Genomic DNA, 16080 nt, shown 5'->3' on the forward strand with positions numbered 1-16080 from the left:
GCCAAAATTCAATGATGAAAATGTATTCAATGGAGCACAACTACATTGCGCCGTACATAATCTTTACGGCGTGTACCGCATTTATCTTTGCCTGTTTTCCTGCCTAGAATTATCAAATTGCCGCCCTTGCGCCCCAGATAATATGACACCGTGCTTCGTAGAGCAATTAACCCAGTGCCCCTATAAACGCCGGAACTCGAGTCATTCAATGAATGAGACACCTTAGTATCATCTCCTCCTCCGTCTCAATTCCCAATTGATTTCTGCCACATAGTCTTCAACCTCTTCATCTTCAACAAGCTGCTCTTCTTCTCCTGTCTGCACCTTTGAATGGCTCACAACGCCGCGGTGCATCTCCTCGACGAGATTTGACTCGATGCCTTTATTCCCCAGGAGGAAATCGCCAAAGTACTTTACGGCATTGAAGGCCTCTTCTCCTGTAGGCACGATGTTTTCTTTCGGCAGTAAGAAGCCGTAGGCTCCAGTGTCGCGGAGCTTGACTTGGTAACTGTAGCGGACGCGCATCTCGTGGTAGAACCAGTCGATTGCTGAGCCGCCTCCGGTTTCCATCCTCGAGAAGCCTCCCGCGGGGGTGAGATTAGAGGACACAGCGCCCTCGCATGCTGAGGCTACACCATATTGCTGGCCGCTGGATATCCGGATCGCCTTTGCCAGGCCCATGCCTAATTCTTCGAGATTCTCCAGGCTTGGTGGATCGGCGCTGCATGAATAGGAATATGGGTATAGGACCTGTTGTGAGTATGAGTGCAGATCCAAGAAACCCACGAAGTTCACACCGTTGCTGTCGGTTTCGTTCTTTGCCCATTCGGCCAATCGATGGGACTCCACGGCCTGGAACGGTTCGTCACCTGGATAGCTCTCTGAGCATGGATTGCTTTGATAGGAGGTCCCATCCCATTCAAACCCAAATCCACGGTCAAGGTCAAGTCCTCTGCAAAATCTCAAGCTGGTTTGCTGGCGATTCTTCCTCCATAATCGATCATTTTCCCATGTATATACATATCCATCCGGGTTCGCGGTCGGGATCAACACGAAATCGAATTCCTGAAGAAGCTTGGTAATTCCTGGCGACTTTCCATACGAGGTAATAAGAGACCATGCAATATATGTCACGGTGCTCACTGATATCCATTCGCGGGCATGGAAGCCTCCGGATATGATAATAGTCTTCCGGGGTTCTTCATCTTCTTGCGGGAGATTCGGGGACACTCCTACTCGAAGCGCTGGGATGTCTCGACCTTCGTAGGTCGTCCCTATGTTGATCATCCGCACATGGGTTGTGAACATTGAGGCCATAAGCTTCATCCATGGCACAATTACCGACAACGGTTGGTAGTCGCGGAAAAAGATATTCTCCACTCCATCCGACGTCCTTAAAGCTGGTGTAAAAGACCGGTCTGCACGATTCGGGGACAGGGACGGGTCCGCAAAGGCAATTGACGGGTACGACTGGTAAATCGTCTTAGCCAGGTCCGGCATCAAATTTGAATATGCCTTCTGTAAGGATTTCGGCAGTAACCCGAGAAGTGAGGGGACCTAGAGACCTAGTTAGAAGAGGGCCCGAAGATTCTGGGACGACTCGACGCACATCATCTTCTCGAAGACGAATATCTGCCCAATTTTGGGTGAACTCCCACACATCCAAGAAGAGGGTATCTGCCGCCTCGGCCAAGGCCTTCTCCTCAGCGGGAGTGCTCAAATTGAATCGAAGAACAACGTCCCCTCCATATTTCGCCAACAAGGTGTTGGGTAATTCGGAGCTCGATGGGTGTGGGAAAGAGCCTGGTCTGACTGGGCCAGCCTTGACCGGTTTCGGCACCCGAAAAACTTTCTCGATGGCGAAGTCTCGTAGCCATGTCAAATTTGGGAGTACGTTGCGAGACTGGTATGGCCGTTGCTGTCCTGCAGAGTCATGACGTTGAGGAGCGGAGAACTGTGCGCTGTCGCTTCTGCTCCATGGAACGACAAATGCTTCGATGGAGACGGCAACGAAAAGCAGGAGAAAGGCGGGGAGAAGGGACAGTGGATGGCGCATGGTCAGCGGAGCATCTGTCAGGATGACAACGTACAGTGGGAGAGGGAGAGGAGAGGTTCGTGGCCGTGGCCGTGGTCGTGGTCGTGTGCTCAGTGAGCTATCCTGAGAAGTGGCAGGTTATGATTCGGAGTGGGATACAAGTACCGTCGATGGTTGCCTCCGCACGGGCACCAGCGAGACAAAGGTACGCAAGGCTGTGAGTGGCTGGAGTGGACTTTGGGGCGCCGCTAGATCGAGTCCGTCGGTGGGGGGTCGTTCCGGCTGGGTTATGCTGACTGCTCTCTGCTTCTATGCCTGGCTTCGAGAACGGCGCTAAAGCCACCAGCACCAGCGCCATTTGGTACGCAGACTGTCACTCTGGACTCAGACGACGAACTCATCCGAAAATTCCTGAACACACGCATCACTCGTGGTACCCCGATCCTCGGCGCCAATGGCATCCTGATTGCACATCTCGTTGACGGTGACACGACGCTGTTGCTGCCATTGTCACTCGTTTACAGCATCCCCCCTAGTGCTCTGAACGCCAGGATCTCCCAGCCCCAGCTGAGCAGCGTAACGAACTAACGACCAGACCTCCACCTGCCACAGCGAATGTGATTCTCTCGCAACAATTCTTTCTCATCCAGCAGGCTCTCGGGATCAATGACTTCACGGCCTCAATTCCATCATGCCTCTAATGCAGGGTTTGTTGCGTCGGCGAGGCCCTGCCAGCGATGCAGAACTGCGAAGACATAGCTTCTACTCGGCCGATTCGACCAGCACCCACTCCGCAGTTCTCGATGGGAGAGCCAGCGAGCAAATACCTCGGCGGCCTTCAGCAGCAGAGTTCTTGTCTCCTGAGTCGGCATTGGAATGCTCACCAGTCGCCAGAACATCAGCTGAGAGTGGTACCGAGTCTGCGGACTTAGAGCGTTCTGTCTCGCCTCCAGTTCAGGAGGAGGATCATAAACATCGTCGCTTCAGCATGCTGAAGTTTCGACACGCTTCAGACTCTCAATTATCGGCTAGGGGTGCGTTCTCTAATCATCTTTTGGTCATCTGACGTACGCTGGATGCTAACATGGTTTCAAGCTCGTCTTCAAGCCCAAGCCGATCCGACCCCTCCTGTACCACAGAGTGAGTATCCCAGTAAAGTTTCCCCTTTCTACCATGGACATCGGGCTGATAAAGACGACCTAGCCCCTGCCGCCCCTGCCGCCCCCGCCATCATTACCACAGCTCCGACAATGGAAATGAACGCTCCAAAACCTACCAAGAAGAAATCTCGGATAAAAATGCCTGGCCGTTCGCGGACTGCCACTTCGACCTCGGCGGACAGCAATCACCTAGAAAAGCCGTCATCACTGAGGGTTACCAAAAATGAAAAGAAGGAGCGAAGGAAGACAATGACGGAGACTGCTCCCTCTGGAAAAGGCCGGGTGACATTCGACGAGCCTGAACGTCCTGCAACTCAAGCAGGTAGCTCGCCCCCAGCATACGGTGACGAGGCCAATTCTACGTTGGCCCTGCCCGTAAATCGATTATCCGAGTCTTCGAGATCTGATGGCAGCTCTGGGGACCATGGGGTGTACGCGACTACCACAACCACTACACATACAGTTCATACGACCACTACATTTTTCCGGCTTCCCCGTCGCAAGAAACCATCTCCGTTGTTTGATCTCTCCCATCTCCCCCAAAAGAATACCTCTCGAGGACTAGGAACCGAATCCGCAGCTGTAAAAGCTCTACAGTCTCCTTCGGCTGACGATGTAGCAGTCAGTGGTGGGCTCGCCTCGCCTCTTCCATCCCCATCACACAGTGTGATAGCAAAGAGCCCATCTGCAATTGCTGCCCCTGGTGCACAGCTGTTCCGACAAGGGTCAACTGCTTCGTCTTCTAAGTCCTCTCCGACTCGTGCCAGACTAGGAATGCGGGGCCGATCATCGACCTTAAGCTCTTTACGAAATATGCCCAGTGATGACCCTTTACCAACCCCAACACTACCGTCTACTCGCACCTCTACGTCCACTGGTCGAAAGAGCTTCGGTGATCTATTCGGGTTGTCCCATCGTTTACGGCAAAATTCAGAACCGCCGTTTCCACGGCAAGGCTCTGGCCTTGCAACCCCTGGATCAAGCACGTCGAAGAATAATTCAATGCAATTAACGCGAGAGCCCATTATAGTCTTGCCAGAGCGACACGAGGATGATACCCCTGCCAAATATCTTGTTCGTCTGGAAGAGGCTGTCAGCAGAGGTGTTGTGGCTAGTGTTCTTTCGAAAGGCACTGACCCGTTCTCCCAAGCTGTCCTTCGAAGCTACATGCGTGGCTTCGGTTTTTTCGGTGATCCTATGGATATGGCGATTCGAAAATTGCTGATGGAAGTTGAATTACCAAAAGAAACTCAGCAAATTGACAGATGCCTCCAAGGGTTTGCTAACCGTTACCATGAATGCAACCCGGGAATCTATGCATCCCCTGACCAAGCCTACTTCATCGCCTTTTCGCTTCTCATATTACATACAGACGTGTTCAACAAGAACAACAAACACAAAATGCAGAAGCCAGACTACCTGAAGAATACCCGTGGGGAGGGCATATTCGACGAAATTCTCGAGTGTTTTTACGACAACATTTCTTACACACCTTTTATCCACGTCGAAGACGATCTTGACATCAACGGCGAACGCATCATTCAACACAAAACGAAACAGAAGTCCATCCTGTCTCGTCGAAATGTGGACCCAACCAAACGGCCTTCCAAGGATCCGGTCGACCCCTACACGCTCATCATTGACAGCAAGCTCGACACACTCCGTCCGAACCTGAAGGAGGTGATGTATTTGGAGGAGCATTACAGTTATCTTGGGACGGCGCAGTCCTTGAACCTATTTGATTTGCAGAAGACGTTCTTCAGGACTGGCGTGTTGCAGATCGTTTCAGCAAGATCACGACCTGATGCTTTCATGTCTGACAAAACTGTGAACAATCCTGAGGAAGCACACCCTGGGATCGTGGATATAAAGATCACGAAAGTCGGGCTACTTTGGCGGAAGGATGCGAAAAAGAAGAAAACAAGATCGCCATGGCAGGAATGGGGAGCCATACTTACTGGCGCACAACTTTATTTCTTCAGGAACACGGCTTGGATCAAAAATTTGATGCACCAGCTCGAACAGCATATCAAGCAAGGCCATGATGGCTCTCCAGTCATCTTCAAGCCTCCTCTTGATCAGTTCAAGCCAGACGCTCTGATGTCGACTGACGACGCAGTGGCATTGCTTGACTCCACTTACAAGAAGCACAAAAATGCTTTCGTTTTTGTCCGTCATGGGGGTTTCGAGGAAACGTTCTTGGCTGATAACGAGCAAGAGATGAATGACTGGCTGGCGAAGCTGAACTACGCAGCTGCATTCCGGACTTCTGGAGTGCGTATGCGAGGTGTCGTCGGCGGAAACTATGAGGGCCAACGGTCTCGTGGTATTCGTCGGCTCGAGAGCCATAATGACTCGACAAGATCAGTGCAGACACCGTCAGGAGAAGTCACTATCGTCAGTGGCAAGATCGATACAAAGATGCAACAAGATATTCTCGCTGCTCGCCGGGAGATTATGCTGCAGAAAATTGCTGATGCTGAAGAAAAGCTCGTGGTTGCTCAGAAACAGCTCGATGCACAACTGAGAAACGCTCGTCATCTTCAGATCCTTGCGCCAATTCAGCAGAAGACTCGAGAGCAAGTTATTCTTGCCGCAGGTCGGATGGCCGCCCAATTGAAGTGGGGTAGACTGGAAATCTGGCGGTTGAAATGCCATAAAGACATATTGACGATGGATTTGGAAGAAGAAAGAGCCTTGGATGGCAGTTTTCCTCGACCGGACCCTGCCGGCGAAATTCCATCCTCTGAACGGGCTGCTCTAGCACGGCTGCACTCGAAGGCGAGCACTCTCGGTCAGCAACGAACACCAAGGTCCCCTACAACACATTCCGCTAACCGTCCATCTACGGCGACTCAACCATCATCTCAGCAAGAAACAGAGAACGCTCTGGATGACATTTTCCAGGCCCCACCAACACTCACAAGCTCATCAAGTTTCCATAAAGCGCAAGCATCTTGGGAACTCCCTCCTCTTTCTTTCAACGGACGCGGTGAACGAAAGCCCTCGTTTTCTAGTGCAAAAGCGCCTGCGAGCCCCAGTATAGCCCCGACACCTTCCAGGGGAAGTGCGAGGCTGGCAAGTGACCCTCAACGCCCGGAAACTCCAACAGTCGATGCTGCAGAGCAAGCAGTATTGGAGCAGGCCGGTCTTGTGGATACAGATAAAACGCCAGAGGGGAAACGGCCTGTGACTGGTCCCGACAACGAGGAAAGTAGAGATTTGGTTCAGGAAAAGGACAAGCTAGACCGAGGCAAAATTCGACGCAGTCTGCATCGTACTTTGCGAGAAGCTCACGTACCAAATCATAACCGTAGTCGAAAGGGGAGGGATTCGGCATCAAGCGGAGCGATGTCCGAGGAAACGAAGGAGGATGTTCTGTCTCGCGGCACTGGAAGTTTTGTGGTACACGGCAAGAAAGCCTCTGTTATAACATTCGGTTCGGAGCTTCAAAGCATGTCACAGGAAGAACGATTGCGACTTCGGAGGCAGCCTCACAAAGACGAAGCAGGACTCATTTCCCCAGCAAGCATTGACGATGATTTTCACTCTGTCTTAGCCGAGCCCGTCGAATTTCATGAACGACACGGGTCGGCAGCTACTACAAGCACGGCGACTGCGAGGAGCTTTAGGGACTTGCACAGGAAGTTAGCTGCACACCACTCGGGCGGTCCTGCTATTGTGGTGTCCGACGGTGATGATAGCGATGCGGCCGTCAGCTTCTCCGAGGGCAGACGAACACCACTGCCACCAATGAGTCCATTGGAGGACGAATATGAGGAGGCAAACGATAACCCTGCGATGCAGGCGATGTTCTATACCCCCGAAGCTTCGAACTCACCTACGAGGACGGGATTTTCGGAGAAACACCCTATTGGTAGTGATCATGATGAAGTGGGCGAATCTAACATTGAGAGATTATCAAGTCCACCACAAACCGCAGTGAGCGCTTGATATTCTTGGTACAATGCATAAGATCACCTTGTTCCTTTTATTTTTTGAAGTTACTCAAGTCACCCCAGTGTCCCAGCTTTCAGCCCGGACAATGAGGTAGACCGTGACGATGACAACGCGGTGTTGACGAGGCATGGTTTACCGGAGTGTGCTTGATATTGATTTGGTTCTGGACAGCGATTCATACGAAAAGCATGAAAACTCTCTTGGGTTCTCATCTGTGGTGTATATTAGAAGGTAGCTACAACAACTTGATTAGCTCTTTGCTTGGGAATGGAGACGGGAAAGGCGTCCAGGGGAACGACTCGACCCAGGGTCTACACTTTATTTGGAGTTCTTGGCCAGACGTTGGCAGGAAGCATAACATTAAACAATTCAATTCCATGATCAATTCGAAACTGAACCTGTATTATGTGACGGTCGAAAGACTAACTACTATCGCTAAGACAAGGCCATTTTCTGCGCTTCTGCCAGTTTACCCTTTGGCCCCGAGATAGATACGAGACACTTGTCAGCAATATCGACGGCTACATTCACCGTACACCCCTTCTTCTCCAATATTTTATTCATCAACGCCCCCTTGTCCTTTTTCATCTTTTTCGCAACCTCTTCATCCACAAGGATCTCAAGTGTTCGCCATTCTCCGCTCGCAATCCCAATCGCTGGCCTCTCCCATTTGAACTCGACCTTCAAGAACTCTTTCAGCGCAACTTTCAATTTCCCCGCCATCTTGAGAAGGTCTTCCTTCTTCTCGTCATTATCATCATTAAGCCAAAAACACTCTTGAAGAAGATGGATCTTCGAAACCACTTTGATTTTCTTCTCCCCGGCCTCGAGAGTCGCCTTCATCTTCTCTAGCCGATCAAACGTCTTCCTTGCGAAGCAAATGATGTGCTCATACCGCTCAAAATGGGTGTGAGTAAGGCCTTGAGATTTCTGTTCTCGTACCCGCTTCAAGATGGTCCCCTTCTCGTTCGGCCAGTCTTTTGTTTGAAAGTGGGACTCTTCACCGGCAATGGCCTCAATCGCTAACCCGCTCATTGGTACATTAGCCTTATTTGCCTGCAATTTTCCGGATTCGATCATAGACTTGGTGAATGGGGATGAAGTTAGAATGCCGATAGAGTGCACACGCTGGAAGATCCATCGTTTTTGTGTGTTCATAGTCCATCAACGCACAAACTCAAGGTAGGTCTGGGCCATAATGGAGCGTGCTATCGTCCGAGGAGGTTAATAACGTGTGGACTGTTGGAACCTTCAAGAAAGGGAGGGACTCACGTCCGTTGCGGCTGTCCACACAGAGGATCCATATGTTATTTTTCTTTACTTCGGGCTCCTGACCTGCCTTTGCTGCTATTTGGGTTTTAACCGCAGTAGGCTTCGAGGCCGGAGCTCCTTTTTTCGCTTCATCAGTTGCGGCTCGTTTTATTGTCTGCTTCTGACATTGACTCTCACTCCGCACCGCAGACATCGTCGATTGCACGCCGGCTTTAGCATCCTTCCTCTTCATCCCTCCGCTGACAAGTTCATCCACCAAATTCGCGGCCGTCTTCCCGTCTCCTTTGCCCAATGCAATATCTTCCACAACTTTTCTTCCTTGCTTGTCCAGCAATTCGAAAATCTTCTTCGTAATCTTCTCTTGCTCCTCATTCGCTGCCCTATCTTTCTTCTGCTGTTCTAGGACTTTGTTCATTTTCTCGTCAAGCTTCTTAGCCTGTGCCTCAGCTTTCTTCTGTGCCTTTGCACTCGCTGCTGCTTGCTCTTCGGCTTTCTTCTGAGCCTTTACGTGGGAAGCAGCAGCCCGCTCAGCTGCGTCAGCTAGCAGTAGTTGAATCTTCTTGTCGATGCTTGTTGTAGTCGCAGTGAACCCAGCAATGATGTCTTTCAATTCTGGAACCCGATACATTACAAACCAAGTCTTGGAACCGAGTTCAAGACTGTGCATGCGAGCCCGTTCGTCTAAGATCTTTTTCGCCTGCGCACACCCCTCCTTGATATCCTTGCTATCTTCTTCAATTCTCGCTTTTCTACCGATTTAAACTCAATGATGTGCTCGGAAAGAGAGAGGTGGGGTAATACATTCCCGCGTCTGATTGCCCAAGTGGCGATTTGGGATTCTTCATGCGTGTTTCGATGTCGCTGAGGTCATTTTTCACTCTCCTAATTTCCTTCTCAACGAGGGCGAGCTCTTTACTCTCGTTTTTAAGCTTCACTGCGATGTCGAGGACGATTTTCATGGCGCTTATCGCTTGGGGGATGCCGAATGTAGCCATTGTAGATATATGTAAATCCTCTGATATCGTTGATGGGGATGGAATGAGAGGAGATAGAGAAGCGCCTCTTGGGCTCCTTCATGCATCCGGTGCATCCCAACTGCTGACCCCACCGCACATCCTTGCAGCCAATCAATTCACTGCAAACATACTTAAGTAACACAGCAGCTCTGACGTACTGCGAGAGTTTAACTCAAGCGGCCGAGTATAATTATGATAATGTTTTAGCCATCTAAAGTTAACCTTACCAAGGAGACAATGTTTGTTGGTAGCAAGGGTCTCGAGCCGAGGTGGCCGCTGATTCGATTAGATGAAAAGAAAAGTAGTTCGAGAGCGGATTGAAATTTCTAAATCTATATTCTAGGTGGTCCTTTTCCCTTAATATTCCATAACCTCAGCAACACCCTCCGGGATTTCCAGAGGCCACTTCACAATCCACTCCCAATCCTAGCTCACCAACCCAGCCAGTCCTCGGACTTCAAACTCGGCACCTTCAACCACCACAGCTCCTCTATATACTTCAGCAGCGCAAAGAGCCTCGCCAAGATAGCCAAAGCAAGTGGGTCGCCCTCTTCCAACAACCCCACGAATCCCGCTGGAACCTCTCCTGGCAATATCGCTCTCCAGCTTGAATGCACAATTTGACGCGCTCTAAGTATTTTAAAGCTTGGGCGTAGATTTCTCTCCGCCCTGTTGGAAGAGATGGGTCGTACCAGAGGTACAGGAAAGGGTCATCTGGAAACTCCAGGGGAGACTCTTGTATCGGAACTAAAATCGCATCCAAATCGGGGTTCAAAAAAAAGTAGGCCCTGATATCTGAATCTCCGATATGAAGTAGAGCCTCGTGGCCAATTTTTCAAAGGCTAGTTTGCAGATAAAACCAGTTCAGGGGAGGCATGTAACTCATTGCTCGTTGCTAGGCAGATTGCTCTTGACTTGGTGTGGGCTTGCAGTAGGATAAAAGTGGTGAATATAGATAGAGAGTTTATGCTGGTGATCGATACCATTTCTCCTCTCTGTCTGGAAATGGTCTCATCCAGGATTTATTATATTGCTGCTCGTAATGAGATGTCATTAGGCATAAAGCTCAAGAGATGAATGGCTGCCAAGCCTAAAACGGCACTGTAAACATATTGACAATCAAAGGCGATGGATGGGATGGATTTAGTCCACATGTTGGCTCCACAAAGTTCTTCACAGAGGGTAAGATGTGATCTGTGATTGTGGCATAATGGTAGAAGAGCCGCAATTCCATTGAACGTGATGTGTTAGTAGAACGGGATGGTCGAGAGCCCAAACCTAAATTTGTCGTTGAGTCCCTATCGATCTTGTTGTTGATGTGAGTGTGAAGTCAAATCCACTCAGCTGCAAGTCCGGCTTTCTTCGAGGCATGGGGACTTCGCATTGCCACTGGACTAGCTCCTGGAAAATGGAGGGGTCGAGACAAGGGATATTTAACCTGGGTAGATGCCTTCGGAAGTGCGGCTACTTATAATTATCCGGATAGCTACGACAAAGAAGTCATATGGTATACTGAAAATGTGAGGCAGCCCTTGGCTGCGATTGAGCTGTTCACGCTTAGCACGTTGCCCCTTAGGGCTTCCAATTTTGTCCGCCCTGTTATGGTAGGTTAAGACCTCCAAGTTGTGAGTAAGGAACCTCATTTTGATCAGATCATTAGAGGCGGATTTGACTTCGGCGTTTGCGGTGGAGACTGCAAAGGAGTGCTGAGCCAGGTACAAAGGAGAGGGACTCTTCCCGACCTCGACAGACTTTCAAGCAATTGCCCACCCTGGTGTCGGACATAGCATTAACTTCAGCTATAACGCAACAGGAGCTTATGGCGTGATGCCTGGTTATCTGAAGAAGCATTGGCTTTGAAAGACTGTAATCTTGCTTGAGACGGCGATAGGAGAGGCAGAATTTTTCGGAGGGTAAATGATGTGAGAGGAATAGTTGCGCATTAATTCAAATAGTAATGATTATCTTTCACTTAAAGAATCTTCAGGGAATCTCAGCAACCTTTCACCATAATCCACAGTATCCCATCTCTAATCGATAGTGCTAGGATTCATGGTTAATAATGATGAATCTGACCCCTCGCGCTTGGGAAGCTCAGGAACCTGTCAACGTCAGTACAGATGAGAGCTTAATCTACCAGCGATCTCCCGGCAGCTGGAGTACAGCCTTCCAAGAAGCCGCGAAACGGCTGCGTTCACCTTCCGGGAGTTCATCGTGTCGAACAAGGCAGCAGGGTTGAGAACCGTTGGCATACGCGAGGGCAGCCAAATGAGGTGCAACTTAGGCGGGACCATCCTGTTGCTCAGAGACAGCCTCGAGGTGACATGGATGATGGATGAGCTGAGATTGAATTCAGTGCAGAAGAACAAGGGGATCATAAAACCACCTTATGTAAGGAAAGCCATAGTGAAGATGTGTCAGCAGCGTGGGAATCCTGTCGATCGCGGGGTAACTAACCTTAGGGGGCCAGCCTCGGTTACGGACGTCATGGAGCTCTAGAAGTACCTTTGGTCGATGTTGATCACAGAAAATTCTGAGGTAAGCTGTCTCTCCCCATGTAAGCTTAAGTATCAATTTGGTGATTCCTTTCATGGTATAAATTCCAAGAAAGTATAAGAACCGCCTCAGGCCCTCCAAGCCGGAGAAGTATCGCATCCAGACACTTCATACTTTCATACCTTCTCAAAGACCGAATCACGACCATGACTCCACAACCTTACAAAATCTCCGTCCCACAGGAGAAAATCGATAACTTGAAGACGAAACTTGGCCTCGCAAGCTTCCCAGATGAATTGGACTCTTCAGCATGGGATCTCGGGGTTCCCCTCGCTGACATGAAGCGACTGACGAAAGCGTGGGAGAAATGGGTTTGGCGACAAGCGGAAGAGAGACTCAACAAGGTCCCTCAGTACCACACCAGCATTAAAGTTGACGGCTTTGATGTGTTGAACATTCATTTCGTCTGGCAAAAGAGCGAGACCAAAAATGCTATCCCGTTGCTTTTTGTTCATGGATGTACGTTTTCTATATTGTCCTTCCTCCATTTCGTCTCAATTTGTTTCAATTCTCCAGGGGGTTACCCCTTAAACTCTCGACGCATCTTGGTACAACAGCATGACTTACATTCAAAAAGGGCCAGGGAGTTTCATCGAAGCTCTCCCCATTCTCGACCTCCTGGCCAAACCCGGTGGCCCTGCTTTCCACATTGTCGCCCCTTCCCTCCCCAACTACGGGTTTTCCGAGGGTCCAAAGAAAAGGGGGTTTGCACTCGCTCAGTACGCTGAAACGTGCCACAAATTGATGCTCTCTCTCGGGTACAATGAGTATGTTACTCAAGGAGGAGACTGGGGATTCTGGGTCACAAGAGCAATTGGTGCTCTTTATCCAGAACACTGCAAGGCGAGCCATACCAACAGTGAGTGTATTTCCTTTCCAACGTCTTGTGGGTTGTATCTACTCTCTACGCATGTATGTGAGGGAAAATAATTGCTGAAATATTTGGTCACTTCACAAAGCTCTCCTTTATCTTGCAATGCTAACCCCGAGACCACATAGTGATTCTAGCTCGTCGTCCAACCTGGTCAAAGAATCCATTCTTAGCCCTCCAGCATACCGTCATGCCCTATTCCCAGAGAGACAAAGCTGGATTCGAACGCTCAGCATGGTTTTCAAAGGAAGGCTATGGTTATAACTTGACCCAATCAACAAAACCTCAGACATTAGCCTATGCTCTGAATGACAGCCCTGTTGCGTTATTAGCTTGGATATATGAGAAATTGCATGACTGGACTGATAACATGCCTTGGAGTGACGAGGAGATCTTGACGTGGGTCAGTATCTATCAGTTTTCGAGAATGGGTCCGGGTGCTGCTCACAGGTAAGTGGATGATGGGGAATATCTTCTCCAACATGAAATTCCCCCAAGGGCAATGCCTCGACAATCTTCATTGCAATTGCTGACTTATTTATTAATCTAGGATATACTATGAGACCTTGCATACGAAATCGGGACTTGGAAATATCACCACAGCTGATCTGGGAGGATATATAAGCGGGGTCAAGTTGGGAATGGGTATCCCTTGCAAATCCAATATCCTCCAAGAAAGATACTGATTTATTGTAGCCTACAACCCAAAAGAGCTCGCCGTATTCCCCAAAACATGGTGTAGGACTCTGGGCCCGGTTGTTTATGAGGCCGAGAACGATTCCGGAGGGCATTTCTATGCTACTGAGAAGCCAGAATGGCTTGCAAGAGATTTGAGGGCGATGTTTGGGAAGGGAGGTGGAGCTTATGGGGTGGTGAAGAAGGGGAGCGGGTACGATGATGATGCTCGAGCAAAGTTGTGAGTCGGGCACGTGATGGTCTTTCATTGTACAGCACTTCTGGCTTCAATATATATTTCTTAGCACCAGTTGAACAGCCATAGAGGATGTCTAAACCTACGGTTCCACCTCGAGTCCGCAAGACAATACAGCTGTCAAGTTGTAAGCCCAAAATATCACATCTTCAGGTGTACCCTGTGCCTCACGTGATCTCTCCGAACTCCTGCTCCACTTGATTGGAACAACTCCAGTGGATGTGGGTTCCATTCGATCTTATTATGTATACATTAGTGCATTTTTTGGATCCTTGATCCCTGGACTCAAAGTCGTCACATGAAATGTCAAACATGTCGAAAAAAGAGTGGAGTAGTTCTATTCCCATGTGTGAAACCTATCCGCTAATATGCATTCATGAATCTAATGCTTCTAGAACAGTACTGTACAGTCTATTTTATGCCCGTGCCGTCTATGTTCTATGTCTATTTTGCACCCTTCTATTCTCCTACAATCATCTCATGCCGGTGCCGTTCCCATCTATGAATCTACACGTACTTGCACATCATGGCAACCATGAGATCGAACAGACCGATAGCCTCAACGAAGGCAAAACCCAAAATAGCGTACGCGAAGAGTTGTCCTCGCATGCTTGGGTTGCGGGCAACGGCCATCAGGAGAGCTGCGAACACCATGCCGATACCGATTCCGGCACCACCGAGACCGATGGCTGCTGAGCCCATACCCAAGTTTTGGGAGACTTGGACCATGGCTGTGGCGATTTCGGAGGAGAATGGGCGGACGGTTTGACGGCCCATGATGTTGCGGGTGGTGGCATTGAGGATTTGAGATGCTTGTTGACGCTTCAGGGTTTGGAAGGGGGCATTGGAGCGGATGCCAGATGAGACGCCTGTGTTTGATATGTAAGTGAATGCTGGGGCGATGTGAGGCATCGAGGAAGGTAGGACTTACCAGAGAAGGCCCGTTGAGAGCCATTGGCCTTGACGCTGCTGCGAAGGATAGGGCGGGCAACCTTAGCAGAGGTTGAGCCCATGAGGGAGGCCACCTTAGGGGCAAACATGCGTGTGGCAGCCATTGTAGAGGAGAGAGTGAGAAGGGCGGAGATGATTGGAAGAGAGCAAAGTCTGGAGAGAATGAGGGGAGAATGGAGGTGAAGTGTGCTAGAATCGTAGAACTTCAAAAGAGGCAGAAAGAAAGGATGGGAGCTCGAGGAGGAAAATTTTCTTGAGACAGTGGACAGCAAACTGAGAAGCGGCTCCGTCTCTCATTTAGATCCCGGTTGTTCTCATCAAGGTGGGAACAACCGCAAGGTGATCTGAGAGTGATGTGCAGGGTTGGGAGGCGTAACTTCTTTGGGTTTGAGACATTACACTTGACTGTCTCCTTGACTCCTTGAGGCTCAAATCCCTTTTGGTGGATCCAATAACGGGTCTGAATCCACTGCTGGTGGATTCAAGAATGGATCCATCCTAGAAGAAAAAAACTCAAAGCGTGGGACGTGAGAATCCACCGAGTGGCAGAAAAGGACCTGGGCAAGGAGGTAGCTACGGGAAAACGCGGACATTCGCATCTCAGGAAGATTGATTTTTTTTTGGTTTTGGGTCTCTCTGACGCTTTCATTTGCTTCTTCCCGGCAGGCTGGGTAGCTTGTGCCGGCTGGCTGCAGTGCTGCACTACACAGCGAATGGCGTTCCGGCTCTACCCAAGCCTGCAACGAGTCAACACCACAGCCCACAAACGAGGCCAGGAACTCGAATAGGGTGGGGGTCAACTTGGGGGTCACGGCCGAAGTCCAAGAAGACACGTTCCAGCTTCCGTTGGCGTCAGCTGCTGGATGGATTGGACATGGAATAATGATGGGTCAGGAACATTGAAAACAAGGATCTGACGCCACCATGCAAATCTCATGTCTTACTGGACTCACTGGAGTCTGGAGCGAGGAATGCAATGTCGGTGCCGCTGCTGATTGCTCGAGGTCAGGTTAAGGATCCGGGATCGCAGCCGCAAGTGCGTGCTTGACGGAATGAACGTCGAACAAGGGCTGCGCTAGCCCGCTTGCGCCGACAATTGTCCGATCCGAAAGCTCCCGACACATCTCAAATCTCAAAGCTCCTCGATGAGCAAGCAATTTTCGTCCGAAGGAGGCAGCATTTTCAAGGTGTGCTGTTGCTATTCGTATGAATCGCATCTCGTCCTGTATTCGAGAGAAGCTGCCGGAAGCCTTGCGCGACGCCTTCTGAGCTCGGTATTCCAGCAGCAAACAGCTTTTCTCCGAGCAAGCTCCCAGCCCGCACCTCGA

The 16080-nt window shown here is 49.9% G+C and overlaps 6 protein-coding genes across 6 annotated transcripts; 2 read left to right on the plus strand and 4 right to left on the minus strand.

The window, feature by feature from the left end:
- On the minus strand, positions 1 to 2293 carry K444DRAFT_655313 (zinc carboxypeptidase-like protein). The gene is made up of 2 exons (XM_024886002.1): positions 1610 to 2293; positions 1 to 1557 (listed from the first exon to the last, which is right to left on the minus strand). The coding sequence occupies exons 1-2, from the start codon at positions 2054 to 2056 to the stop codon at positions 229 to 231; spliced, it is 1776 nt and encodes a 591-aa protein (XP_024732180.1). The 5' UTR covers positions 2057 to 2293; the 3' UTR covers positions 1 to 228.
- Positions 2294 to 2367: 74 nt separating this feature from the next.
- On the plus strand, positions 2368 to 7550 carry K444DRAFT_569363 (uncharacterized protein). The gene is made up of 3 exons (XM_024877232.1): positions 2368 to 3069; positions 3131 to 3175; positions 3239 to 7550. Exons 1-3 carry the CDS (start codon positions 2727 to 2729, stop codon positions 7147 to 7149), a joined length of 4299 nt encoding a protein of 1432 aa, XP_024732181.1. The 5' UTR covers positions 2368 to 2726; the 3' UTR covers positions 7150 to 7550.
- Positions 7551 to 7582: 32 nt separating this feature from the next.
- Positions 7583 to 8092, minus strand: K444DRAFT_617736 (uncharacterized protein). Its single transcript, XM_024881189.1, has one exon. The coding sequence runs from the start codon at positions 7996 to 7998 to the stop codon at positions 7591 to 7593; it is 408 nt and encodes a 135-aa protein (XP_024732182.1). The 5' UTR covers positions 7999 to 8092; the 3' UTR covers positions 7583 to 7590.
- K444DRAFT_102441 (uncharacterized protein) lies at positions 7983 to 9506 on the minus strand. Its single transcript, XM_024870265.1, has 3 exons — positions 9229 to 9506; positions 8428 to 9176; positions 7983 to 8363 (listed from the first exon to the last, which is right to left on the minus strand). Exons 1-3 carry the CDS (start codon positions 9420 to 9422, stop codon positions 8320 to 8322), a joined length of 987 nt encoding a protein of 328 aa, XP_024732183.1. The 5' UTR covers positions 9423 to 9506; the 3' UTR covers positions 7983 to 8319.
- Positions 9507 to 11988: 2482 nt separating this feature from the next.
- K444DRAFT_597249 (alpha/beta-hydrolase) lies at positions 11989 to 13936 on the plus strand. The gene is made up of 5 exons (XM_024878472.1): positions 11989 to 12458; positions 12577 to 12858; positions 12999 to 13320; positions 13421 to 13515; positions 13567 to 13936. The coding sequence occupies exons 1-5, from the start codon at positions 12146 to 12148 to the stop codon at positions 13788 to 13790; spliced, it is 1236 nt and encodes a 411-aa protein (XP_024732184.1). The 5' UTR covers positions 11989 to 12145; the 3' UTR covers positions 13791 to 13936.
- A 200-nt stretch (positions 13937 to 14136) lies between these two features.
- Positions 14137 to 14938, minus strand: K444DRAFT_617740 (putative ATP synthase subunit 9, mitochondrial). Its single transcript, XM_024881190.1, has 2 exons — positions 14733 to 14938; positions 14137 to 14670 (listed from the first exon to the last, which is right to left on the minus strand). Exons 1-2 carry the CDS (start codon positions 14854 to 14856, stop codon positions 14309 to 14311), a joined length of 486 nt encoding a protein of 161 aa, XP_024732185.1. The 5' UTR covers positions 14857 to 14938; the 3' UTR covers positions 14137 to 14308.
- Positions 14939 to 16080: the final 1142 nt, after the last annotated feature.

Source organism: Hyaloscypha bicolor, assembly GCF_002865645.1.
Source record: "Hyaloscypha bicolor E unplaced genomic scaffold K444scaffold_126, whole genome shotgun sequence".
NCBI lineage: Eukaryota > Fungi > Ascomycota > Leotiomycetes > Helotiales > Hyaloscyphaceae > Hyaloscypha > Hyaloscypha bicolor.